General features: G+C 38.0%; 1 protein-coding gene across 2 annotated transcripts in view; it reads right to left on the bottom strand.

The window, feature by feature from the left end:
- Positions 1-9,874: 9,874 nt before the first annotated feature.
- TDRD5 (tudor domain containing 5) overlaps positions 9,875-27,766 on the bottom strand; it is a 42,903-nt gene continuing 25,011 nt past the window's right edge. Inside the window, exons 11-17 of one of the 2 annotated variants that reach the window (XM_023754029.1) lie at positions 24,169-24,369; positions 23,531-23,686; positions 21,012-21,173; positions 18,914-19,093; positions 17,970-18,110; positions 16,209-16,419; positions 9,875-10,122 (exon numbers count right to left, since the gene is read on the bottom strand). In XM_023754029.1, coding sequence (XP_023609797.1) covers positions 9,875-10,122; positions 16,209-16,419; positions 17,970-18,110; positions 18,914-19,093; positions 21,012-21,173; positions 23,531-23,686; positions 24,169-24,369 — 1,299 coding nt within the window. The remainder of the gene's footprint in view (positions 10,123-16,208; positions 16,420-17,969; positions 18,111-18,913; positions 19,094-21,011; positions 21,174-23,530; positions 23,687-24,168; positions 24,370-27,766) is intronic. The other variant, XM_023754030.1, reaches the window with a different exon arrangement.

Here is a 27,766-nt window from a genome sequence, read left to right as displayed (position 1 = left end):
TCATAAGACAAGTTGAAACTGAGGGGATATAATGCAGTGGAAAGGAGCATAGGCTTTTGAAATCACTCATTCATTCAACAACTACTCATGTACCTACGTGTTATTGTTTTAGTCTGTTAGGATACAATAATGAACAAAATGAACAAAACACATGCCTTGTGGAATTTATAACGTGGTTGTTGGAGATACAGTAAACATTTATATTGTATCTTAAAAGTAGGTGCTATGGGAAAAAAGTAGAGGAGAGTAAGAGGGATCAGGATGAGTAGTAATTTCCAAAATGACATCTCTGAGAAGATGCAGATACTGGAGGGAGAAGAGCCAAGGCAAAGCCCAGGGGTGGGAGCTGCCTGTTTGGACTCCAGGAAAGCAAGGTCGGTGTGGGCAGGGAAGGGAGTAAGGAGGAGATTGTGGAAGGTGAGGTCAGAAAGATAATGGGGGGCACACATCATGTTGGGCCTATCGGTAGGGTTGGCAGATTTAGCAAATAAAAATATGAATTCCCAGTTAAATGTGAATTTCAGATAATGACTATTTTAAAAGTATAACTGTGTCCCAAATATTGCATGAGAGATACTAAAAAACTATTTGCTGTTTATCTGAAACCCAAATTTAACTGGCCATCTTGCATTTTATCTGGCAACGCCACGTGAAGGCCATTGTAAAACCGGGAGTCCTTGGAGGGTCTGAGCAGAGGCTGGATTCCTGGGGTGCTTTGTGGAAAAGTGAAAGAGCAATGTAGGAAGCAGGGACACCAGATGATGGTGTTGATTCAGACCAGGTGGCAGGAGTGCAGTGGAGAGAAGGGGCCAGATTCCAGATACATTTTGAAGGTACAGCTAACAGGATATCCTGTCTGATTGGGTGTGGAGTAGGAGAGAAAGGGAAGAGTCAGTGATAACTCTGAGGATTCTGGCTGTGTAGTTAGATGGAGGGAGTTGCAATCAACTGGGTTAGTGAAGACTGTAGGTGGTGTGGTCTGATGCAGATGGGACGAGGATATGGAGCTCCCATGTTGAACCTGCTAAGTTTGACATCAGAGTGAAGAGGTCAAATAAGCATTTTACTATGGAGTTCAGGAGAGAGGTCCATGCTGGCGATACAAATGGAATCTTCAGCAGACGGCAATTAAAGCCACGAGATTGGAGAAACTCGATAAACGAGCCCTGCTGCCCTCCTGCACTAAGAGGAGGAGCCGGAAAAGGAGATGCGAAGGACTGACCAACAAGCAGGAGGGAACCCTGGAGAATGTGATGTCCCTGAAGGGGAGATATGTCAGACTACTGACAGGTCACGCGAGACGAGGACTGAGGGCTTCCTCTTGGAGTCAGCAACAGGAGGTCACCGGAGACCTCAACAGGAGCACGTTTGGCAGAGTGGAGTTGGTGAAATTGGAGGGGGCTTACGAGGGAAAAGAAGAAGCATAATGGGAGACAATATAGGCAACCCTTTGGAGGAATCAGACGTATTTAGTTCCTGCCTTTTATGTGACTTTGCCAAAGATGTGACTTTGGGTAAATTACTGAATTTTCTCAGCCTTAAGTTTCTCCTCTTGTAAAAAAGGAATAGCAACTGGGACACTGTGAGAATTAAATAAAATATGTAACGGGTATGGCATATACTGTTAACAATATTATGACACAATATGAATTTGTCATAGTGTGGGCAAGACACTTAACCTTTCTGTGCTCCCATTTCCTTTTCTGTAAAATGGGAGTAATAACAGTACCCACCCCGTGGTGTTGTTGAAAGATTAAGTGAGATAATCTACATAAAGCACTTGGAACAAGCCACATGCGGCACGTTATCTGAACTCAATAAAGCTGTTAATATCCAACCAATTCTCTCATACATGCTGGTCTACCTCTTTTGTAAATGCACTGCTACCCAGAAGTGAACAGGGTGCTGCACTTACAACTTCCCCTCTTAGATACTATCCTTGTGTTAATGTGACCTAAACTCAGTCCCTTGTGATGGCAGTGCCTCTGCTGCTTTGTGATGTGTGAACCTGTGCACAAGTGATGGTCATAACTGACTCAAGATCTTGTTGGGAGTTGAGCCCACTCTCTGAACCACAGAAGTTGCTTGTCTTCACTTGAAAGTGAGTCAGAAAGGTTAGTAGTAGTTTTCCATCTTCCCAGAGAACCCAGAAAGCATAGAGGTTTATTAACTCAGGGTGCAGAATTCCTGCACGCATTCTTAATCATTTTTGAGAATCTGAGAAGACTAAGAACTTTCCTCCAGAAAATATACAACCACCCAAAATTTAACACCCAGAGATTAAAAAAAAAATTCCTTCTAAAGACTCAAAATGTGTTTAAATTGTAAGAATTTTGCATTTCTCTACAACAGAAACTTATAAAGGAGGTAAAAATATCAACTTGGAAAGTCCAAAAGAACGATGGAAAGGTGACTTCTCCCCTTTGAACTTCCTCAGTGGCGCAAGATAGAATTAGTCGCTGTAGCTTCCGAATATGATGAGGGGCTGGTGGGTGTTTCCCCACCACCTTATGTAATAAAGACAGACAGCCAGCCAGTGTTTAAGTTCTGTAAACACAGAAAGCTTTGTGGCAGCTTCCAGTAGGGTTAAATTAGGAGAAACTTCAAATTACTCTAAGACCCTTACTTCCCAAAGGATTCACTAATGTCACTTGTTTTTCAAGTAAAGAGAGGTTAGATGAAGTGAATTCCAAGTTCAATTTCCAACTCTGAAACTACAGGGCCATGAAACCAAGTATTTCAAGGAAAGGAATTTTATTTGAGCACAGGGCTTGGCACCAGAATTCATCCTAGAGCGCCACCTAGCAGTGAGGAGAGAGAAAAACCTAATCTCCAAAGAAAAGCTATTCACTTGACTTTTAGAACAAAACAAAATTTTAAAAATGAAAGTTGATAAACTAAAAGACGCCAATTTGGTAAATCAAACTTTTCAAAAGGAGGGTGAGAGCCTGATTGTTGAGAACCTGCAAATGTCAAACTGCTTTTTTTCTTTAATACTTTTTTTTTACAAACCAAACTAGAAAAATAATCAAATATGGTTTGTGCAAAAGAATAACCCAGGCAAAATATTTCCAGTCTTCCTACTCAGTTCTTATCTGGGGGGGGGGGGCACGCTCTTTAATTCTAAATGCAAAGTTTAAATGGGATGCTGTTTGCTCGTGTGTGATTAACTCTTCCCAACGAAGCCTGTTTTATATCCAGAACATAGCAATGTAGAAAAGAGATCAAGGTTTCAATGGACCTTATTTGTATCTTATTCTTTGTCCTGTTTACTTATTCATTCACTCACTAAGACTGACTGAAATTCTACTATGTGCCAGAAAAGACACGAAGGTGGCTTGGCCTACGTTAGTGGCAGCAGGTCTGTAGGAAAACAGGTGGACTGTGAGGTACTCAGGAGGTAGAATCTGCTTGGAACGTGGCAATGCAGGGCAGGGAGCAGTCACGGATGATTCCACTCCTGGGTTTGTATCCGAGGCAACTGGTGGGTGGTGGCAGGGGATACAGGGGTAGAGATGGGACAGGGGAGGAAGAAGATTTTTCTCACTTTTTTCTGTTCAAGAAAGTGTAAGGAGGGTTTCCGGAGTCATGGACTCCTAAAATTAGGGAACAATGTGTATGAACGCGTGCTTTCTGGGGAGACAGTCCTCAGTGTCTGACATTTATTTCAAATAAAGTGAATGACCCCACAAAAGGTTAGGGATCACTCCCCATAGCATACAGAACTTGGAAATTCTTAAATATTAAATTCATGACAAATAGAGGGCTCTACCAAGTTGCTCAAGCACATGGTCTTTAACAGGACTCTATCTCAGGAGTATCCCATGTTTATGATCTGGTCCAAGGACAAAGCAGGACCTGTGAGCATGAATTTCCTTCAACTTAGCTGAGAGACTTGACAAAAATTCCATAGAACTCTAGGTTTGATACCACAAATTGATTTCTACAATATGTTGAATGACTGTAAATCTGAAAAGATCCTAAGTAAAGCCAGTACTGATAATTACATGGTGTTTTCTACAACTGATTTGACTATTATTGTTAAACTCACCCATTTTTCTCTTAAATCAAGTTTTTGAGGCAACTTCACTGAGTCTCATGAATTCTGGTAAAGTCAACAATTGGACCAATTCCAAGTAGAAACTAGATAAGGGCCAAAAGGTTTTGGTGGAGTTATGTTTTTGAATCTAAAAGGTTTAGCAAATATAAATCTGCATCAATTGAAGAAAAGATTGCTGAAAAAGCCATTCTGTCTACTTGATCATAATAGATGTTCCACTGCCTAAAATGTGAGATGTTACAACCAAATGTTCCACCCCTCTACTCTCAATTTGTTTAACTGCCCTACTCCAGATCAGTACAGGAACACTGTTACTTTTAAAATTCACAAAAGAATAAACCTTTGGCTCTTCTAGCCCATATCATGTATCTTTGCTTAAATTTCATTCTGCTAAGCAAAGGGGAAACATATCGTGAGGAGGAAATACGGAAAATCCCTCAGGAATATGCTTTGCCTAATAGTATCCTAAATAATAAAGTTTTATTTAACTGACAGATATTTTCATGTGTGGTATAAGAGGAGGCTTTCCATGAATATCAACACTACACTAATAGTATGCTTTGTCAAGAAGTAATTTTTCTAGTAAGTTATGAACTTAGCTGTCTTTGGTTTCTACCTAAGAGTACAGTGGGATGACAGATGAAAGAAAAGTTTGTAGGAAATGTCACCTGAGGAGTCTGAGGACCACCAGTAAATAATCTGCTTTAGGCAGAAGAATTATTGCAGCAAAGGCTCTAAATGTGGCTTCAGGAAATCAAGGCAACGCAGCCACAAGATGCGATGAGGACTGGTATTCAGTGATTTAAGAATTTAAGAAACCAGAAGATGGCTTATAAGGGTTTGATATGTTCCTATAAACATAAGAAAACAAGTCTTAGAAAGGTGACTGTCAGATATTTAAGAAGTGGCTCCAGTGCGAGTTAATTTCGAGCTTCATGGAATAAAGGTATTTATTTACAATATAGCAAAAGTTTACAAAGGCTAAAGTAAGAATAAAGAGGTCGTGCCAAAAATGAAGACAAATATTTTAGTCAAGAAGAATATCAAATCTCTGTTTTCACAACTACACAAGGAAATTTTGTATTTTACTCAAGTTCTTTCAGTCACATATTTAAATGAAGTTTTCATTTCTGCAGAATCATCACAACAAAAAGCTAATTAAAAAACAAACAGCCTAGACACTTTTGACGAAACAAATTCCAACTTCATAAATACTTAAATAAAGCAAGCAAAATGCTATTACAAACGCCAAAGATTAGGTTAATAATAATTCCTTAATCCCAATAACTATCTGTTTGTTCTATAACAAAAGTTTAGAGAGCAGAGATTCATGAATTTGGTTTCCTCACCAATTTATCTAAATTGCATCAAGAATATTAAACACATTGTTGTATGACCATTTTTCCATAAATTAAAAAATATTTTTAAAGACTGACTTGCCTCCAGTCACACTGCTTAAATTCCCATATCTGCTGACTCCCAGCTCAGTGCCTTCTCCACAGGAAAATATTTTTAAAAAATTTTTTAACAATAATATAAAACAAAATTTAAAATAAAACAGAAAGCTAAAAGCATTTCCTGAAAACTATGTTTATAACCAAGAAAATTTAGCTGTGTATAAATTCTCTACTCAGTTTTGGGGCAGATCAAGGAATTTCATGTGAAAAGTGGCACACCAATCAGTCATGGTTCTAAATATCAGAGCAGTCCTTGACTGCGAAGTTAAAACAGTTTCTGTGTACGTGGTTCAAATAGCAGAGTTTACACATTCTGGTTCCAATTGGATGACTCCAAAAACTTAGTAGGCTGACTGGTGACTAATTGTATGAGACAAATGAATAGGGCTAAGTTCAAAGTAAACAGATTTAGTTGATATGCGCCTTGGAACACATCAAGATCTGAATGGGCTATTGGAAATGAAATGTTTAAATGTCTTAGTCAGTGGTTCTCAACCTTCTGGCCCTTTAAATACAGTTCCTCATGTTGTGACCAAACCATAAAATTATTTTCGTTGCTACTTCATAACTGTAATTTTGCTACTGTTATGAATCGTAATGTAAATATCTGATATCCAGGATGGTCTCAGGCGACCTCTGTCAAAGGGCCGTTCGACTGTCAAAGGGGTCGCGACCCACAGGTTGAGAACCACTGGTTAGTGATGACTCCTGCAAAATTATGAATAATACTGTCTGTGGCACTGTATATATAAACATGACGAATTTAAGTCTGAAAAGACATCAGAAGTTTGTTAGAAAAGCCTTGCCACACAGTATAAACATTAATAGGAAGCTTCAGTAAGATGGCTTTATAAGATGTTGGTTTCTCATCCCTTACAATGCCCCCTGCCAGGTTCTTTTTAAAAAAATACATTTTTATTGATTTCAGAGAAGGGAGAGGAAGAGAGAAATAGAAACATCAATGATGAGAATCATCTATCAGCTGCCTCCTGTACGCCCCCTACTGGGGATGAGACCCACAATCCAGGCACGTGCCCTGACCAGGAATCGACAGTGACCTCCTGGTTCATAGGTCAACACTCAACCACTGAGCCATGCCAGCCGGGCCCCTTCCAGGTTCTTCAGTAGAACTGGCCCACTGCTATTTAAGCTATCCATGTTCAAGAATGAGCTCTCAGCAAATCCACCCTGCCCTCCCTTCCAAAACCAGGGGTGTTTCTTCAGCTACCAGGACCACCTTTCTTCTGGATGTACCTATGATACACTGTCTTCTAGCACCAAATCATTTCAACTTCACGAGAGAGTTACACTATTTTCCTGTGTTGAGGGCACTGAGCTAGGAGTCAGTAGACATGAGAATTTAAGCAGTGTGACTGGAGGCCAGTCTTTCTAGGCTTCAAATTTCCTCATCTAAGATCCCTTCTAGATCAAATTTCTATAATCCTAAATCTCTCAGACATAGTCTGACTGCAGGCTGAAGCCTCTAGTTACCCCCCTTGAAACGGACAACTGGCACCTCAATGTGTGAGACTCAGAGGGAAGAGGCATGGCTGGCAGTAGCTGGAATGACCCCTTTTTTTGATACCCCATGTGTTTTTAGAAGGAAGAGGGGTATTGGCGACAAGCCACTAGAGTCAAAATCTGAGGTCTATCAGTAAAGCCACTCCCTCTTCCATTCCTAAAGAGTTTATAACCAGGAATTTCCTGTACGTTCTCACCCCCATTCCCTCTCACACACCTCCGGCTCCTACTTCCCAGCCAACATTTCTTGGGGACCTCCATTATTTCGAATAGATCCTTAACACCAAATATGTGGGAAGGGGGGCTATTCTAAGTACAGTAAATGTCAACCCATCTTTCAACAATAAAATATAATTTAACCCTAAACCACGGAGCATCTACCTATCTTCTGAACAGTTCTTTGTGCTGTTTCAGTTAAACAGAGACCTATTTACTCATCTTCAAATGACCTATTAAATTTGTTTCATGCTTTAACTACCAAACAAAGCCCACCTTTTGGGAGAAGACAGGTTAAACAGATAGGCAGATTGACTGTCCTAGTCAAAGCTAAGTGGTGAAAATATAAAGCCACTCAAAGGTACGTTCTTCACTCTGCTAACTCAAGCAGGATGTTAACTATTATTAAATGGGTTTCTAAGTGTGTTGACAGACAGTGTGAGATGGCACTGTCTAAATGGTTCTTCTCTATCAGGGCATTTGCAATTGGATAGGATTCTCAAAGAGCCTTCACACAGGGATTCCCTAATCCCTATCTAACTGGCAAAGTGTAACATTAGTCACTGCCAGGTTACTCAGCATTGGCAGAGTTCCTGCTGGTAGCTGAATGATTTTCAGAGGAAAATGCAAATATTACTCAAAATGTAAATATTGCGTCTACCAAATTTACCTGGCCACAAACCCAATGACTGCCCATCTGGAGAAGTGAAGTATGTTACTCAAACTTGGTGTCTTCTTTAAAGAAAGAATTCTAAGATAAATTTTCTTCTTTAGAAACAAATTTGTGAATAATTACCTAAACTTACAGGAAAAACAAAGCTTTTCCAGTCCATATGACAATATCACATATGCTATTTAACTGCCATATTGAACGTTTATTGACCCTCCATGTAACTCTTCAAATGTCTTCTCCAATAAACAATGTCTTTTTTTAAAAAATATATTTTATTGATTTTCTACAGAGAGGAAAGGAGAGTGATAGAGAGTTAGAAACATCGATGAGAGAGAAACATCGATCAGCTGCCTCCTGCACATCTCCCACTGGGGATGTGCCCGCAACCCAGGTACATGCCCTTGACCAGAATCGAACCTGGGACCCTTCAGTCCGCAGGCCGACGCTCTATCCACTGAGCCAAACCAGTTTCGGCTATAAAAAATGTCTTGATATAAAATCACAAAAATCCAAATGAGTAACTGTTCTTTCCGGTGGGTCAATGATGTTTCCAGATTACTATTTTTTGGGTCAATTGTCATATCATCATTCTTTGAGATAACTGGAATTAAAGGTGAATCTAGATTTTTAAATTTTATTGCAGTACACATGTTTTTTCTAAGGTCGTTAAACCAAAAACTATCAGCAGTTAGCAACTCTGGGTTTAACTTTGTTGTATGATTACTTACTTCTAAGAAATAAGTTTCAGCCAATAAGATTATAAATTTAAGTGCATTTCCGTATCCATTGTCATCTCACTCCCTTCCTCAGTGGACACTGTGCTGATTAAGTAGCCGAGAAGGAAAGAGGAGAGATTCCTTATTGTAGGAAGAGAGAAAGGAACTAGGGGGCAGCTCTGCTGTTTAATGTTAAAACAGGAGGCTGTAGGAGAGGGGCTAAGAAGGTGAGAACCTAGTTACATGCAGCATGCCAGTAACTCACACTTCTTTCTCTGACTTTATGTCTAAGAAATGCTTCTGTATAGGGTTTTTATATTTTGGGGATAAGTCTGGTATTTTACCACACAAAAAATGAGTATCATTCAGATTCTTTAATTTCACCTTTGTAAAGCTTTTCTTTCCTCTTGATGGTTTATACTATGAGCTTAATAGGTCATATAATATTTCACACAATTGGACTTCAGAGAACATTACGTTATATAAATGCTTAAATACCACGGTTGAACTACTGTGACATTAAGGCTCCTGGGAACTGTGATGACTACAGAAATGGCTCAGCTCAGTTTCAACAGTCAGCCTCTAATTTAGTCATTTGTCTCCAAAGAATTGCCTATACTGAGAGACAGCTTAATTTTTTTAATGTAAAAGTATCTCCATGACCAAAGCTTCAGATGTGGATTTTCTTACTGATCCTAGTATTTCAAAGAAATACAGATGGTAAGAATTCAAGCCCTGAATTCTTTCTCTGATATAGAAGATTGCAAATGAATAGAAAAAGCAGCTTTAAGATTCAGACATCCTTTTTCTGGAGAAAGAGATGTGAGATAATTTTTATCTTACTAAATATGGATCACAAAACAGTTTTTCAGTTTTCATTTATCAGTCATGATATGTATAAGAAAAACATTTATATGTAGCAACATAAAGAAACAACAAATATAAAAACTCCATTAAACTACTACATTAAACAAAGGTGAACAAAACTATACAGAATAAAAAACAACATCAATGAATAACTTAACAATAAATACCAATACTTACACAACAAAATGGACTATTAGCACAATAAAGATAACACACAGTCACACAGAGAGACAAAGGCCTCAACTACCAAAATACTATTTTGTCTCAATATATCCTATTTTTGGCCTGGGAAATCACCAAACCCTAAGCAGTGGGTTTATTTTCTCCCCTTCTCCCTCCCTCCCTCCCTTCATCCTCCCCTCCCTCACGCTTCCATCCTTTTCACACTGGGGTACCAGTGCAGGAAGCTCCTGGATGTGGCTAACCGGGCAGCAGCTCCTAAGGCAGCAGTGGCTGTACTTCGAGGAATGTAGAATTTCTGAGAAATCTGGTGCTCAGGAGACAAAATCAAAGAGAGCTGGTCCATGGCTCCATAGCTCTTATCTTTGAACACTGTGATAGCATGGCTACTAGAAAAATCTTCATTCTTTAGGCTCTCTGGAGAGCTTTCCACTGAAAAAGAAAGAAAGCACAAGTCTTTTCAAGGGATTCTCATACTACCTTCTCTCTCCTATTCTAGATCTCTACTGTGTGTTACAAACATCTCCTGTTAGGTGGTGATAAGAACCAAAGGCAAATGAGGATGAGAAATAGAAACTAATCAACAAATGGAAAGGAAATGAGGATGAGGAATCACGCTTTGAGATCAAATAAACTCCTGTCTGGATGAGGGCAAAAAGAGAGAGAGAAAAAATGCACCCTGAACAAGGAAAGGAAATTTTCTTTCTAGGGCATCTCACATGAAACAGATTGGATATAATTCCAATTCCAGGGAAGAGTCCTGAAGTGCTCCTATTTCCTTCCCTGGGCATTGTCTATTGCCAAAGCGGTCCCAATTCCAAGTCTGTGGCAGTGTAAAAATAAAACTGATCAAGACTGTGGTTCTAAAAACTATGAAGTTCTAAAAACTAGTTATTAGCTGTAACATGAATTCTTTAGGAATTAGTATCAATTAAAAAGAAAGAACCTTTTTGGTGAAGGGATTAAGCAGTAAAAATTGGTAGTTGTAGACTAATCACACAGATGTGGATTGCAGCATGGAGAACATATCAATGATGGTGAGATAATGAGGTGTGGGGCCAGGCAGGTACTTAGGGCAGCAGGGACCACTCTGTAGAGTGCATGGTGTTCTGGCCACTTTGTGGTACATCTGACACTGGTGTGAAATGGTACTGAATGTAAACTGTGGTTGAAAATTATATATATCTATATATATAAAAGCCTAAGCAACTGGCCGACCAGCTGACCATCCGGTAGCTATGACATGCACTGACCACCAGGGGGTAGACGCTCAATGCAGGAGCTGCTGAGCAACAGCAACTTTGCAGAATGCCCTCTCACACTCCTGGACCCCTCAGGGGATGTCAGACTGCTGGTTTCGGTCTGTGCACCGGACCTCCGACATCCCCCGAGGGGTCCCGAATTGCAAGAGGGCGCAGGCCAGGCCGAGGGACCCCACAGGTGCACGAATCCAAGGAAGGAAGGAAGGAAGGAAGGAAGGAAGGAAGGAAGGAAGGAAGGACCTTTTGAATGAAATAAATTGCTGGGAACTCATATTTTTCAGAGTTCCAATATCCAAAACAGGGAATGCTGGGCATTCCCACATGTGTACTCTAGACAGTTCTACTAAAAGTAGCTGCTCTATGAAGTACTTATCACTTGCCTACCATGACAGAAGTAGCCTTTTCCAGCATTCTGCTTCCTTTAAGAAAGTCCTGCTTTAGAAAAATAAAAATCTACGTGAGCTAGACAATGCTCTATTGTGCAGTCCACTATCTAAACATTTCACACACTGGCATCAGTATGCTGACTACATTTTGAAAGCACTGCTCTATGCCTTAAAAACAGAGATTTTTAAAAAAAAATCAGAGAAGCCCTGTTTACTCAGTGGACAAAGTGTCAGCCTGTGGACTGAAGGGTCCCAGGTTTGATTCCGGCCACAGGCATATGCCCGGGTTGCGGGCTTGATCCCTGGTGGGGGCATGCAGAAGGCAGCCAATCAATGATTCTCTCTCATCATTGATGTTTCTATCTCTCTCTCCCTCTCCCTTCCTCACTGAAATCAATAAAGATATATTTTTAAAAATAATAATTTAAAAAATCAGAGAAAATAGCAGGTATAATCCAGTATTTTATTCACTTCTGCATCTTTAGCACTAGCTACAGTAGTAGCATGTGGTATATGCTCCATACATTTCTGATTAATTAATTATATTCAAGATTTGACATGTTATTCTAAAAAGTAAAACTGCTATCATTAAAACTATAATTGACGCCCACAAGAGAGGAAAAAGATGGTGTGTTCTAAAGCAATAATGTGGCTTGACAGGAGGTCTTCGGTGAGCTCAGGTTTCCAAAAGTATAAAAATATCAAAGCAGGGTCACGTGATCAAAAATTTAAAAGAGCAGCAAAACTTCTGTTTCCAGACATGATGTTAATTTAACAAGGATTGAAAAACAAACTTCCTGCTTTAAACAACTGGAGAACTGAACAAAATATAGGAAAAAACAGCTTTCAAACCTGAACAACAAATGTGCAGGACAGAGATCCTCCTGAAGAGGAGGTGAAAAAACAAAGTGAGCCCAATAAGTGCCTCAGCTCACTGGAGATGGCTTCCAGGCTGCAGTACAGGAGGAAGAATCCAAACTGAGGCTGGAGGTCTTACTGGGCTCAGAAGACCGAGTCTGGAATTTGGGAGGAAAGTATCAGAGATGGAGAGAGAAGCAGCTGGCAGTCTGCGAGAGGTTCCTTAGAGTCTTAGGCCAAGCAGTGATCTGGCCACAATGTAAAATTAATAGTGTCTACCATCCAATAAAAAATTACCAATTATGCAAAGAAACAGAAAAAATGACCTGGTATCAGGAGAAAAATCAACCAATAGAGGCTGATTAAAAAAATGACAGAGATGCCAGAATACAGAAATGATATATATGCTAGAATCGCAAGACCAGGGTATGACAATAGCTGTTATATGGAAATGCCAAGTTTTCAAGAAGGCAGAGGAAAAATATGACTATGATGAGGAGAAAAATGGAAGATATAAAAAAGATCCAAACCAAACCTCTAGGGATGAAAAACATAGTTTCTCAGATGAAAAATATATTGAATGGGAAAAGAACATATAACACGTGGAACAAGAAAAAGTTAGTACACTTGAAGACATAGTAATACAATCTATCCAAAATGAAACACAGGAAGGAAAGACTGGGGAAAAAGAAAGTGTATTAGTGAGCTGTGGAACAACATCAAGTGGTCTATCACATGTGTAATGTGAAAACGGAGTAAAAGAAGGGGGGAGGGTGATTGAAAAAACATTTAAAGTAGTAATGATTTAAATTCTTCCAAATTTAATGGAAACTATAAACTTACAGACCAAGAAGCTCAATGAACCCCAGGCAGAAGAAATAGGAAGAGAACCACACCAAGGCACCTCATAATCAGATTGCTGCAATAATGAGAGGAAAATCTCAAAGCATCCAGAGAAAATACCACATTACAGTAGTGTCCCCCTTAACCATGAAGGATATGTCCCAAGAACTCCAGTAGATACCTGAAACCACGAATAGTACCGAACACTATATATATATAGTGTTCGGTACTATATATATGTGATTTATAAATTAGGCACATTAAGAGATCAACAACAAGAAATAATAAAATAGAATAATACTAACAACATACTATACTAACAACAGACTATAATAAATGTTATATGAATGTGGTGTGTGTGTGTCTTCCTCTATCTCATAACGGATCTGATAACCCAGATGGCTACTAAGTGATTAAAGGGTGGTTAATGCATATAGTGTGACTGTGCTGGAAAAGAGATGATTCATATCTTGGGCATGAAGAACCAGGATGGCATAGGATTTCATCATGCTACTCAGAACAACATGCAATTTAAAACTTATGAATTATCTCTGGATAACTGAAATCATAGAAAGCAAAACCACGAATAAGGGAGGACTATTATACAGAGGAACAAAAATAAGAACAACAGACTTCTTGTTAGAAACAGTGACAAGCAGAGTGACATCTTTTAATGCACTGAAAATTTGTCCAACTATAACTTTATATCCAGAAAAATAATCTTAAAGAAATTAAGGGAAAATAAAGACTTTTTGTAATGTATGAAAGCTGAGAGAATACACCAGTAGCAGGCCTGTACTACAAGAAAATTTAAAGTTCTTCAAGCAAAAGAAAAAGAAAAACAAAAACGGATGGAAAGTTGGATTTACAACAAGCATTGGCAAACTACAGCCGGTGGGCCAACACCAGCCTATCACTTGTTTTTTTTAATAAAGTTTTATTGGAACACAGCTATGCTCATTTATTTGCATATTATCTATGGCTTCTTTGGGGCTATATTACAGAGGTGAGTATTTGCAACATAGTCCATATGGTCTATGTAAATATGGTCTATTTACTTTCTGGCTCTTTACAGAATAGGGTTGCTGTAAAAATCAAATTTCCTAATTTACACAATAAAATAGAGAACACTAGATATAACAGACAAATGAATGAACAAAAAAGAATTTTCTCATTTTTAATTTTTTAAAAAAGAAAATTGTAGCAAAAACAGTAAGAATGGAGTTTGAGACTTACAATATATGAAGAAGTAAAATATATAACAATAGCTCAAAGGCTGGGATGGGAAAAATGGAAGTATGCTATTATAATGTTTTCATACTATTCACATGATAATAGACACTGATCCTTATATCACACCATTTGCAAAAAGTCAATGAATTGGATCACAGACCTAAATGTAAGGTCTAAAATTATAGAACTTTTCTAAGAAAATATAAGAGAAAACCTTACTTGGGTTAGCAAAGATTTCTACATAGAATGAAAAAAACAACTCAAAACTTTAAAGAAAAATAAATCAACAAATCTGACTTCACCAAAATGAAAGCTTTTGTTCTTCCCAAGATGCTAATAAGGAAATTAAAAGGCAAGCCACAAACTGGGAGACAATATTTCCCATATTATATTTGACAAAGGATTTATGTCTACAATAAAGAATATTTTACAAATCAAAAAAAAGGAGATAGTCCAATAAAAATTAGCCAAGCCCTGGCTGGTGTTGCTCAGTGGTTGGAGTGTTGGACAGCACACCAAAATGTTTTGGGTTCGATTCCCAGTCAAAGGCACATGCCTGGGTTGCGGGTTTGCTCCCTGCCCCGATCAGGGTGCATGTGGGAGGCAACCAGTTGATGTGTCTCTCTCACATCCATGTTTCTCCTTCTCTTTCCCCTTCCTCCAGTCTCCCTTCCTTTTCTTCACTCCGTCCCTCCCTCCCTTCCACTCTCTCTGAAAAGCAATGGAAAAATATCCTCATGTGAGGATTAACAACAAAAAAAATTAGCCAATACTTGAACAGGTAATCCACTGAAGGAGATATACAGATGGCACATAAGCACATGAAAAAATTGTCAAAATCATTGGCAAATAGGGAAATGTATATTAAAACCACAATAAGATACCACTACACACCTACTAAAATGGCAACATTTAAAAAGATTGATGATATCATGTGTTGGCAAGGATGTGGAGCAATCACAACTTTCATACGTGGCTGGTATAAATACAAAAGGTACAGCCACTTTGGAAAACATTTGGCAGTTTTTAAAAAGAATGCAGTGACCATATGTAGTGGAATGGCACAGCGTGACCACTCTGAAATATGTACTAAAAAGAAATAAAAAACATTATATCTACACAAAGAGCTGTATGTGAATTTCACAGCTGCTTTATTCATAATGGCACAAACCCTGAAACAACTTGTAGTATATCCAACATACTTGGTTACTACTCAGCGATAAACAGAAACACACTTTTGACACTAGTAACAACTTGAATGAATCTCTAAAACAGTGGGTCTCAACTGTGGCTGCACATTAGAATTACTGGGAATCTTTTTAAAATCCTGATGTCTGGGCCTCATCCTCCAGAAATTCTGTTTCTTTGTTATGGGGTAAGGCCACAACATTAGTAACAAAGAAACAGAATTTCTGGAGGATGAGGCCCAGACATCAGGATTTTAAAAAGATTCCCAGGTGATTCTAATGTGCAGCCAAGGTTGAGAACCACTGCTCTAAAACATTTTGCTAAATGACAGAAGTCACTTTCTTCTTCTTCACACACAAAAATTATAAACTTGATGAAATTCTAGAAAAGGAAAAGTAACATGCCAGAAGCCAGCAAGCAGGGGGCGGGAATGACTGCACAGAAACACGACAAAACTTTCGCATTGATGTAAACATCCCATATCACAACTGTGGTGGCAGTTATGAGACTGTATACATTTGTCAAAATTCACAGAATTGTATAAACCGGAAAATTTTACTGTACGTAAACCTGACACCTCCCGAACTGCAGGAAGAAAAGAAGAGTGGCAAAGTGAAAGGGAACAACTGAGCCCAGGACTTGAGACAAATGCTAAAGTCAGCATTTTCCAATTCATGTTCTGGGAAAGATACCTTTTTTTTTTTTAGCAACGTGGTGAGTCACATTTGTCAGTTTTATGTAAACCTACCTGAACCAGAGTGTTTTTCTGGGGAATCCACCATGGTCGGGGGGGAGTCGAGTGCTGCTGCGGAGAGCTGAGCCTGCTGAGGCTGCGTCTGGATGCTGTGCAGCTCGCCCGGGCTCCCTTCTGCTGACTGCTGGGACTGGATAAGAGAGATGTAGAACTCTTCCAACTTGGGCAATGGGGAAGAAGAAGAAGAACCTTCTGAATTTGGTTGCTGGAGAATGGGAAAAAGGAGGCAAAACCATGGAAAGTAACTGTTAATATAATGGAAGGATTAAGCCTGTTTTGTTTCCTTACTTATAAATAAAAAATAAATATTTTTATATCGTAAATTTTAAAAATCATTTTTAAGAATCTAGATACTTTCTGGAAAAAACAAGTCCACTAACTTAGTGACCATCAAAACATTCACTGAACACATATTCTGAGCAAACATGGCACCTACCAAGCACTGCCATACACAGCTAAGGAAGAATGGCAGGAAACGAGAGACAGTGCTAGGTTATTTGCAAATGTTTCTTCATTTCAACATCGCAATGACCACTTTTTTGTTAGGTGTTATGTGTTTGTATTACAGAGAGCTAGAGTAAGTTATCCAATGTCAATCAATAAATGACAAGACAGAGATTTGAACTCAGTCCAGTGTGTGCTCTCTGTGCTCAATCACATCACTTTCCAGGAAGATGTAATCCTAAGGAGCTCACAGTCCTGTTAGGGAAACGGTGTGTGCTGCAGCTAGCCATGAAGATGCATTAACTGCAACACAAAGCAGTTAAAGAAACCATGGCTTCCAGAAACACCAATCAGAAAGGATATATAAGCCCCTATGTTCATAGCAGCACAATTTACCATAGCTAAGATTTGGAAATAGCCTAAGTGCCCATCAGCAGATGAGTGGATTAAAAAACTGCAGTACATCTACACAATGGAATACTATGCCGCTATAAAAAAGAAGAAACTTTTACCATTTGCAACATCATGGATGGACCTGCCGAGCATTATGCTAAGCGAAATAAGCCAGTCAGAGAAAGATAAATATCACATGATCTCACCCATATGTGGGATATAATGATCAACATAAACTGATGAACAAAAATAGATCCAGAGACAAATGGCAGGGGTGGGGGGTGAAGGTTAGAGATCAACCAAAGGACTTGTACGCATGCATATTAGCATAACCAATGGACACAGACATTGCGGCAGTGGGGGCTTGCCCTTGGGGGTGGGAGGGAGGGGGAGGTCAATGGGGGGGAAGGAGACATATGTAAAACTTTAGAAAAAAAACAAACCATGTCTTAAGAGAAAAAGACGAATGTCCCAAAGAGAGACTGAATTTGGGCTAAGTGAATGGAGTACCAAATTTTCACATACAAAACCACAAATTGTCCTGCTGTTTTCAGGAAGCTCAAAACATAGTTGAGAAACAAATGTATTTTGTTCCAGGGTTAGTGCGCCTGCCAAACAACATGAAAGAAAACAGGCCTAAATAACAGGACAGATATAGAGCTTAAAATTTACAGCTAAGTTATAAAAAAATACCTGTTTATGTATCCCTAACATAGATGCTTAATCAATCTTAATTTTAGGCTCAGGATTTTCTTCTTAAGTATTAAGTTCACTGAACTTTTAAAATCAACATACATTGTATGTATATGTATTCTATAAAATGCTAAGGGAGAGATCATTAACCAGAATTTTACTTTCTAAAAATGAAAGCACTTTCCTCATGCAAACCTGTGAAAATAACATTCATTAGACATTTACCTTTTGTGTGCTGGTTGTCCCAGTATTTTTTTCCTGAGCACCCAGTCCTTCTTGTTTTTGAGCTTCTACTTGCATTCCATTCACAAGGCCTAAAGGCTGACATGAATCATCCCATGTGTCTTGTGTAGAAAAACACCAATCCTACAGAGAAAAAATTGCAACAATAAACTGAGAAATAGTGACACATGGCCCAAACAGAGGATAACTTGGGCAAAGTAAAGACAAGGAGTCAATGTATATTAAACAAGAAAAGGTACTTATTAATTTTCTGTATCAGTATGACTTTTCCTCCTTTCATTATTGATTGATTCATACCCAGTTATCCTGAATTCCTCTGAATACACAGATCTCATTAACACAAATGAGTTATTTGCAGTATTTTCCTTAATACTGTTTTCATGGCTAGATGATTTTTCATGATCATATATTGATGAAATGGCATAAATTAGAAGGAGCACCTTAACTGCAGATATTCTTTTTCATAACCGGTGGGAAATAAATGAAAATTTATTTCTAGTTAGGACCAATATTAGCAAATGTTCTCTCACTGCTGACATCCAGAAGTTAAGACTAGTTCAGCAAAAACAAAATTAAGGAAAACAGTTTACTTATAGACCCTAAGGCCCTGACCAGATGCCAATGATGAAACAAAAATCATGACTGAAAGGGCAGATAGGCACAACAAGCCCATGGTTTATTCGTCCCTACTTCATTCTATCCCCCTTCCTACCATGACTAACTACCAGGACAGGGCATCAAAAGAAAGTCAATTTTATTGTATGCAGGGTTAAAAAAGAAACTGTGTAAAAGAAACTGTATTTTTTTAAATTATCTTCTGATAAATCATTTTGAATTGAAGAATGTATGGCTTTCTTGAGGTGTGAACAGTTGAGTTTACATGTGCTTTTTCAATATGATTCACTTTGTTTTCTCAAGGATCTAACCTTCTCTGGCATTTCTTTACATGACAGGTATGGCTTCTTTCCACCATGGCTGGAGGTAAATAAGTGGGAGGCATCACCCTCTTTTCCCATTTTAGCTCGCAAAGGTAACCAGTTTTCATCCCAAATATCATCACCTATGGTCACTGACTCCAGGCATGGCATTCCAGTGGGGATCTCATCCTAGAAAGTATCGGAAGACAGAAAAGCTTTAATTTATAATTCCTATATGAGCACATTTTAAAATTTAGGTTTATAATTTTTTCTGATTCCAGGTAAAGATGGCAGTTTGAATACACAATTTATTACTCTCTCCCTCCTGAAATATCACCAAAATAAAATAAAGAAATTTAAGGTATAAACTCATGGTCAAAGGGAACAAAAGAACAGAAAATACCATCTACATGTCTGGATACAGGAAAGCAAACAAGTGACAGCTGATCAGCAGTCCTGAGACAGTAGAACCCTGAGCTTGCAATGGAAAAACTAAGAATAAACCCAAATTTATGCCACTGATACCACAAAAGGGCAGGAATTGGCACACAGGTTTTTTTTTAAAGTAAGGGGGTAATGTGGAAAAGAAACAAAAGCACTGGTTGAAAAATCTGAGTAAGAAGCAGTTAGATTCAAACAAAACTGAAACAGACTCATAGACACAGAGATCTGACTTGTGGTTGCCAGGTAGACTGGAGTGTGAAAAAGGTGAAGGGATTAAGATTACAAATTGGTAGTTACAAAACAGTCATGGGGATATAAAGTACAGCACAGGGAATATAGTCAATATTATTGCTATAACTATGTATGGTGGCAGGTGGGTACTGGAAATATCAGGGGTACCACTCTGAAAAGGATATGACTGTATAACCCAGCGGTTCTCAACCTGTGGGTCGCGACCCCTTGGGGGGTTGAATGACCCTTTCACAGGGGTCGCCTAAGACCATCGGAAAACACATATATAATTACATATTGTTTTTAATCACTGTGCTTTAATTATGTTCAATTTGTAACAATGAAATTGGGGGTCACAACATGAGGAACTATATAAAAGGGTCGCGCGGCATTAGGAAGGTTGAGAACCACTGGTCTAACCATTATGCTGTACACCTGAAACAAATGCAAGACAATACTGAAAGTAAACTGTGATTAAAAAATGAAAAATGCAAAAAAAAAAAAAAAGCGGTAGTAGTTAGAGCACCAGATTCAAGGACCCCCATCTCAAGGACCCAGGAAGCTACAAGTCTTCCTCTCTCTGGAAGGCCAGAGGGTCTTCTCAAGAGTAAAACTGAGGATGGAGTACAAAACTATACATGTGTTAAAATCGACAGGACAGGGCATCAAAAGAAAGTCAATTTTATTGTATGTTGGGTTAAAAAGAAACATTAACTCAAGAAAATAGAAGCTATGCAGGGAAGGAAAAGTTGCCATAACAAACTACTTGGCTGTGAACAGCATTTACAGAGTCATAACACTGTAAATAATGAATGGTGAGCTAACAGAAAGTTTGTTAACTGTATTAGTGAGATGGTGGGGGGAGGTAAAAAGGATATGGTTGTGTGTGGTCCATACACACACAGTTAACTGAAAAATCAATAAATAACATAAGCATGTTATGTAATGAAAGAAATAGAGGTAAATTCCAAAAGCAGCAGCTGAAAGAGATGAAAATGATTGCTCTGTGAAACAGGAAATGTAGGGGGAAGAGTTATGGGGGACTCGAAGCTGTGTGTTCATAAACATTTGACTAAAATAAATATGTCCTCCAAAGAAGTTACCAGCATTTTTTCCTGATGCGTTTTCCTAATACTGTTTCTCAACACTAGTTTCTAATCACTGCATAATTCTTGAAGATTGCTCAAAGCTACGGGGTAGTGACGGACACACCAAAGCCAGATAAGGCCCTTTCTTTTTTGTGATCAAGACTATGTTGCTTCTACTTTGATCTTGGTGACTGCTGAAGGGAGAATTTATAATTCATCTGTGGCAGATGCTCTGACTGCACTGAAAGCAACAGTAAGGTTTAAAGAACTATTTCATTCCAGCCCCCTTCACTTATGGATTATTTGTATTACATTAATTACATTAAAAAAATCTTTCCTTCTACCTCATTTTCTTCCTTCAGATCCTTTAGCTTAGGGATAGAACACTTTGTATCTTCTTCATAGCTCTTATCTTGAGTTTTCAAAGAGCTGAATTCAGAATCCTTTAATGGCTTCTTTGACTCATATTCAAAGTCAATGACAGCCTTTCCATCATTAATATCTTGCTAGTAGATATGAAAGATAAATTATTATTATTTTTGTTAATCCACACCTGAGGATATTTTCCCCATTGCTTTTTGGAGAGAGTGGAAGGGAGAGAGGGAGAGGGGAGAGAGAGAAACATCAATGTGAGAGAGACACATTGACTGGTTGCCTGCTGCACGTACTCTGACGGGGCAGAGAGCAACACTCTAACCACTGAGCCACAAGTCAGGGTTATTTTATTTAATTTTTAAACTAATGCTGTTTCCAAAAGCTATTCGGGGAGGGGAGGAATATTTTGCTGTGGTTCACACAAATGCTACATTGTTTTCTAACTTTATTCATGACCCTTGGACATCCTGCTAAACTAGTTCACGCCAATAAACATTTACTTAGTACATATTATAAAATGTGTACATGGTAGCTCTGTGAATTTAAAGATGAGTGCAATAGGTTCCAGCTCTAAAAGAACTCAAATGTAGCAGGAAACACACAACTGGATAATCATAGTACAACCAACAGTGCAGATCCCTCTCAGTGCTAGAACTAAAATATTATCAGGGAAGGGGGATGTTTTGAGAAGATGCAATAAAGAATTTAACACAAACTGTTGGAATGCTTAAAAGAAGAGAGGGAATTACAGGGAACTTGGTGTATGTGTGTAGCATAAAAGAGTATTAATATGTTAAAATATAGGCTGGATGGAATAGGGGAATTTTAAGACTTCTCTCTTTTACAGAAAAGATGGCCTTATTTCATTTCTAGGGCTGAACTATGATTATTTGAAGACATAAACAGAGTGACGATAGTATATTCTACATATATTAGAGGTTGAATTCAATTCATTATTTAAGAATCAGGAAATATAATTGTTCTAATCAAGTAATAATGACTAAGAAAACTTCAGGCTTAAGAAAAGTCAAACAAGACCAATTAATTTTAACGTAAACTAGAAAGAAAAAAAACACTTTATATTGCTTTAAACATGCAGCAATAGCCCTCGCTGGTTTGGCTCAGTGGATAGAGTGTCAGCCTGTAGACTGAAGGGTCCTAGGTTCAATTCCAGTCAAGGGCACCTGCCTGGGTTGTGGCCTTGATCCCCAGTATGGGGCATGCAGAGGCAGTCAATCAATGATACTCTCTCATCACTGATGTTTCTATCTCTCTTCCCTCTCCCTTCCTGTCTGAAATCAATAAAAATATATTTTAAAAAACATGCAACAATAAACTTTCACACATATTTTTCAAAGCCAGTTAATCTCCCCAGTAGTCAAATTTGCTTTTTCTTTCTCTTTTTGCAATAACTAGTGTCTACTAAAAAATACAATCATAGCCCTAACTGGTTTGGCTCAGTGGATAGAGCTTCAACCTGTGGACTGAAGGGTCCCAGGTTCGATTCTGGTCAAGGGCATGTACCTTGGTTGCGGGCACATCCCCAGTAGGGGGTGTGCAGGAGGCAGCTAATCGATGTTTCTCTCTCATCAATGTTTCTAACTGTCTATCCCTATCCCTTCCTCTCTGTAAAAAATCAATAAAATATATTTTAAAAAATATAATCATATTAATAATTTTAAAGTCACAGATGTAAAACATACTAATATTTTCATACTTTATTAAATGAAAATAAGTCTATTATGTCTAGAAAACCACTTTTTTGGCGCTCCAATTTGAACACACCCTATATTCTTAGCCCAGTACTTGCTGTCAGGACGAATATAAGACTCAAAGGACATATTTGAGTCTTATTTGTTCACTGGTTGAAAATCATTTAAGTTCTTACTATGTGCTTCACTTATATGTAAAGGGGAGATATGAAGTACCAACCTGGTAAAGTGGTTTTAAAGATAAATTAACTAGTACATGTGAGTACTTACAACAGTACCTGCCACACAGTATGAGTTCAATAAACGTTGTTGTTTTATGTTATTACTGCTACTGGAATAATAATAATATTTGTATTGCTGTGGGTGGGAGCTGCACAAAGGTTTACAGAGAAATGAAAACATAAGAACACCCGAAGAAGCAGCTGAGGAGTGTCAGCATTTGGATTGGTGTAGGTGAAGTCACAATTGCACCAAGGCAGCAATGGAATTGAGTGCAGGAGAATTCGTGCAGGAGGAAGCATTACTGAAGCAAAGGCTGAAACCAGAAATTTATGAGAGGTATAGATAACTGTCTCTCACTAGGTATTTCCTGGGTTTGGAAACCCTCAGTTTCCTTACCTATAAAATACAATTATTATAGTAACTACGTCACAGGGACTTTATGAAGATTAATATATCATACTTCAAGTTCTATATATAGTGTTTGGCATATAGTAAGCACTAACTAAATGTTAACAATAAAAATAATTATAATCATATTTGCAAAAACCTATTACCGGGATATATAAATCACTCTCTTTTGACTGTGGACTTATCTCTCGGTCTTCATTAAAATAGTGGTTCTGGGAAGGACAACCAAGTGCTGTCAAGACATCCTCTGGCCCTTCACTGGATTTAGTGTATAAAGTTAAAGGATTGAGTTCGCTGAAACCCTAGGATAAAATAAAGAAGAAAGTGTTTACTCAGAGAAAAGTGAAAAAGTTAGCACTTAATAATTTTCAATTGTTGTGGAAATGTATTATCTTCTAAAATTAATAGTTAAAAATAATGAAAGTTTTTCCTAGTCAGAAAAATTCTCAACATCAATATTAATGGTAATGCAAACATTGCTGTCGATAATTGCAAGATAAGAGAGTACTGTTCTTCTCTAAGTACACCTGAGCGAATTAAATACTTCAGGGTAAATTCTCAATTATTTAAAACACAAGTATTCATAGTCTAAAGGACAGGAAGCTAACTGCAGTTGTTTGTGGTCATCTGAAAATGAAGAGAGTGCTCTGCATTGAGAAGGCAGGAATCTCACAGGTATTTAAGACTATCGAATAAATCAAGTAACCTTCTGTATTAAATTCTCTTATAAATTCTCTCATACCTGTTGAGATTAAATAAAACAAATTACAAAATACTGCTCCACCTTAGAAGGGACATTTTCTCGGCATACAATAGCATGGCCCTCTGTTCTCAAGACATGATGGAAATAGACGTCTTCGTTTGAGGATGTATCACACAAAAAAATGTTAAGGATCCCATCTATGTATTCATCTACTACCCCAACTAATGGCTTCAAACCACACAACTTCTGGAACTGCAGAATGGCTCTGGATGTCCAACATTCCTGAAATAGAACCAAGATATGAAAATCACATGGTAAAATCAAACATGAATTACATATAGTAAGCATATGCAAAAGGGAATTCCCAATGAACTAGTTTTTCTTTTTTGTCTAAAAGAAATGTTTTTATTTCTTATTACATATGTCTCCTTTTTTTTCCCCCTTGACATTCTCCCGGCCTCCCCTACCTCCCCAGTGTCTTGTGTCCATTGGTTATGCTTATATGCATGCATACAAGTCCTTCGGTTGATTTCTAACCCCCCCTCCCGCCCCCCAACCCTCCCCGGCCTTCCCGCTGTAGTTTGACAGTCTATTCGATGCTGTTCTGCCTCTGTATCTACTTTTGTTCATCAGTTTATAATGCTCTTTATTATCCATAAATGAGTGAGATCATGTGGTATTTCTCTTTCATTGACTGGCTTATTTCACTTAGCACAATGCTCTCCAGTTCCATCCATGCTGTTGCAAATGGTAAGAATTCCTTCTTTACAGCAGCATAGTATTCCACCGTGTAGATGTACCACGTTTTCGAATCCATTCATCTGCTGATGGGCACTTAGGCTGTTTCCAGGTCTTAGCTATGGTAAATTGTGCTGTTATGAACATAGGGGTGCATATATCCTTTCTGATTGGTGTTTCTGGTTTCTTGGGATATATTCCTAGAAGTGGGATCACGGGGTCAAATGGGAGTTCCATTTTTAGTTTTTTGAGGAAACTCCATACTGTCTTCCATAGTGGCTGCACCAGTCTGCATTCCCACCAGCAGTGCATGAGTGTTCCCTTTTCTCCACATCCTCTCCAGCACTTGTCGTTTGTTGATTTGTTGATGATAGCCATTCTGACAGGTGTGAGATGGTACCTCATTGTCGTTTTGATTTGCATCTCTCGGATGATTAGTGACTTTGAGCATGTTTTCATATGTCTCTTGGCTTTCTGAATGTCTTTTGAAAAGTATCTATTTAGGTCCTTTGCCCATTTTTTTATTGGATTGTTTATCTTCCTTTTGTTAAGTTGTAAGAATTCCCTATAAATGTTGGAGATTAAACCCTTATCGGTGATAACATTGGCAAATATGTTCTCTCATGCAGTGGGCTTTCTTGTTGTTTTGTTGATGGTTTCCTTTGCTGTGCAGAAGCTTTTTATTTTGATGTAGTCCCATTTGTTTATTTTCTCTTCAGTTTCCAATGCCCTAGGAGCTGTATCAGTGAAGAAATTGCTTCGGCATATGTCTGAGATTTTGTTGCCTTTGGATTCCTCTAGTATTTTTATGGTTTCCCGTCTTACATTTAAGTCCTTTATCCATTTTGATTTATTTTTGTGTATGGCGTAAGTTGGTGGTCTAGTTTCCTTTTTTTGCGTGTATCTGTCCAATATTCCCAACACCATTTATTGAAGAGACTGTCTTCACTCCATTGTATGTTCTTGCCCCCTTTGTCAAATATTAATTGAGCATATTGGTTTGGGTCGATTTCTGGGTTTTCTATTCTATTCCATTGATCTATATGTCTGTTCTTGTGCCAGTACGAGGCTGTTTTGAGAACAGTGGCTTTGTAATACAGCTTGATATCTGGTATTGAGATCCCACCTACTTTGTTCTTCTTGAACTAGAGATTTTAATGGACAACACATTTGAGAATATTTATGACTTGTAGATCACAAAAGTCAGAATAAAGGAAAAATCATGAAAAATGTGATCAAAGAAAAAAATTTTTAATTTTTATTTGGTGAAAGCTTTCATTTTCAGATATGATTCAGTAAGATTACTGGACCAGTCCTCTTATAAAAATAACTAAATATTCTAGATAAAATACTTTAAAAATGTGTTCAAAAATTGAAAAAAAAACTGGTATGAAAGTAACAAAATTATCAAGCCAAAATTAAAGGGAAAATGGAAATTATTTTTGCCTTAAAGGCATCCACTAATCCAGGCAAATTTGAACTTTAGTTCTGATGCTCTCAAAGGTCAAAGGGAACAGAAATCAAATCCCATGGTAGGGAGTGGAGAGGAGAACTCTCCTTCATACCCCTGAGTTCCTGTAGGAGTACACACTCAGGATAAGGGGGAAAAGAAATACACTAGTCTCTTTCACATGGATTTGCACCTTGATTTTCACATCACCTGGGTGGTACACAAATCTTCAAGCTGTTCATTTTAATTAACAAGCTTCCAGACTGGTAGTATTCCTAGGTGCATGGCAAAGTGAATAAATCTCTCTGTAGGTAGGCAATCTCAGCCTGTATTATTCAACCATTCTTACGAATAACTTTTCGAAGACAATGAACAGTACATAAGCAAAGATGAAAAACATACAAAGAAACAACAAATCACAAGTAAGAACAAGAAACAACACAAGTGAAACAAACCTTAAAAAACTTCATATATTTGAGATTCTAGATGAATTATAAAATAACTAAACTTACTCTGCAGAGATTATCTATCTATAATAATAATAAAAGCATAATATGCTAATTAGACCCAACGACCTTCTGGATGAAGCCAGGGCTGTGAGGGCTGAGGCAGCTCCCGTGATTGCCTCAGGCCGAGGCAAGCCACTGCGGCTGCGAGGGCCGAGCCCCTCGCATGAATTTCGTGCATCAGGCCTCTCGTCAATCTACAATAATCGATCTAGCAGAATTAAAGAACTAAGAGAGCTTTAAAAATACAATAAAATTTAAAATCTAATAGGTTAATTTTAATAGTAGATTAGACAGAATTAAATCAAAAAGTAGAAGGTAACTTGGAAAATAGTACCCAGAATGTAACATGCAAAGCACAGAAATTTGTAAAATACAAATGAGAGGTTAAAGGATATAGACAATAAATTGAGAATAATTATGGCTCCAGAAAGAGAGAGGCAGAAACAGACAGAGGGAATATATATCTATATTAATATATGTACATACAGTCATATATATGAATTAACATATATATGAATATGGGGAAACCTAATTGAAAAGAAAATGGCTAGGAATTTTCCAGATTTAATGAAAAGTAATAAGGCACAGATTAAAACAAATCCAATGAACCACGAAAGTAGGATAAATAAGAATAAAACTATACATAAACATACTAAAACTGAAGAACACAAGCAACAAATAGGAAATCTTAAAAACAGCTACAAAAAGGACACTGGCTACAAAAGAACGTCCATTAGAATGACAACTGACTTCTCAAATATGATAGGAAACCAGAAACCAGAGCAATGATATCTTCAAGGCTGTAAAGATATTTACTGCCAAACCTAAAATTCTATACCTAGGGAATATAGCTTTCAAGAATAAACACAAAATTATATTTTCAAGTAAAGAGAACTAAGTCTGCCACCATCAAACCCTCACAAAATGAAATCCTAAAGGATCCAGTTCAAACAGAAGGGAACTGTTCCCAGATAAAGGACAT

This window comes from Myotis lucifugus, unplaced genomic scaffold (assembly GCF_000147115.1).
Source record: "Myotis lucifugus unplaced genomic scaffold, Myoluc2.0 scaffold_54, whole genome shotgun sequence".
Lineage (NCBI taxonomy): Eukaryota > Metazoa > Chordata > Mammalia > Chiroptera > Vespertilionidae > Myotis > Myotis lucifugus.
The sequence above is the reverse complement of the archived record's forward strand: the minus strand, read 5'-3'. Positions and strand labels throughout refer to the sequence as shown.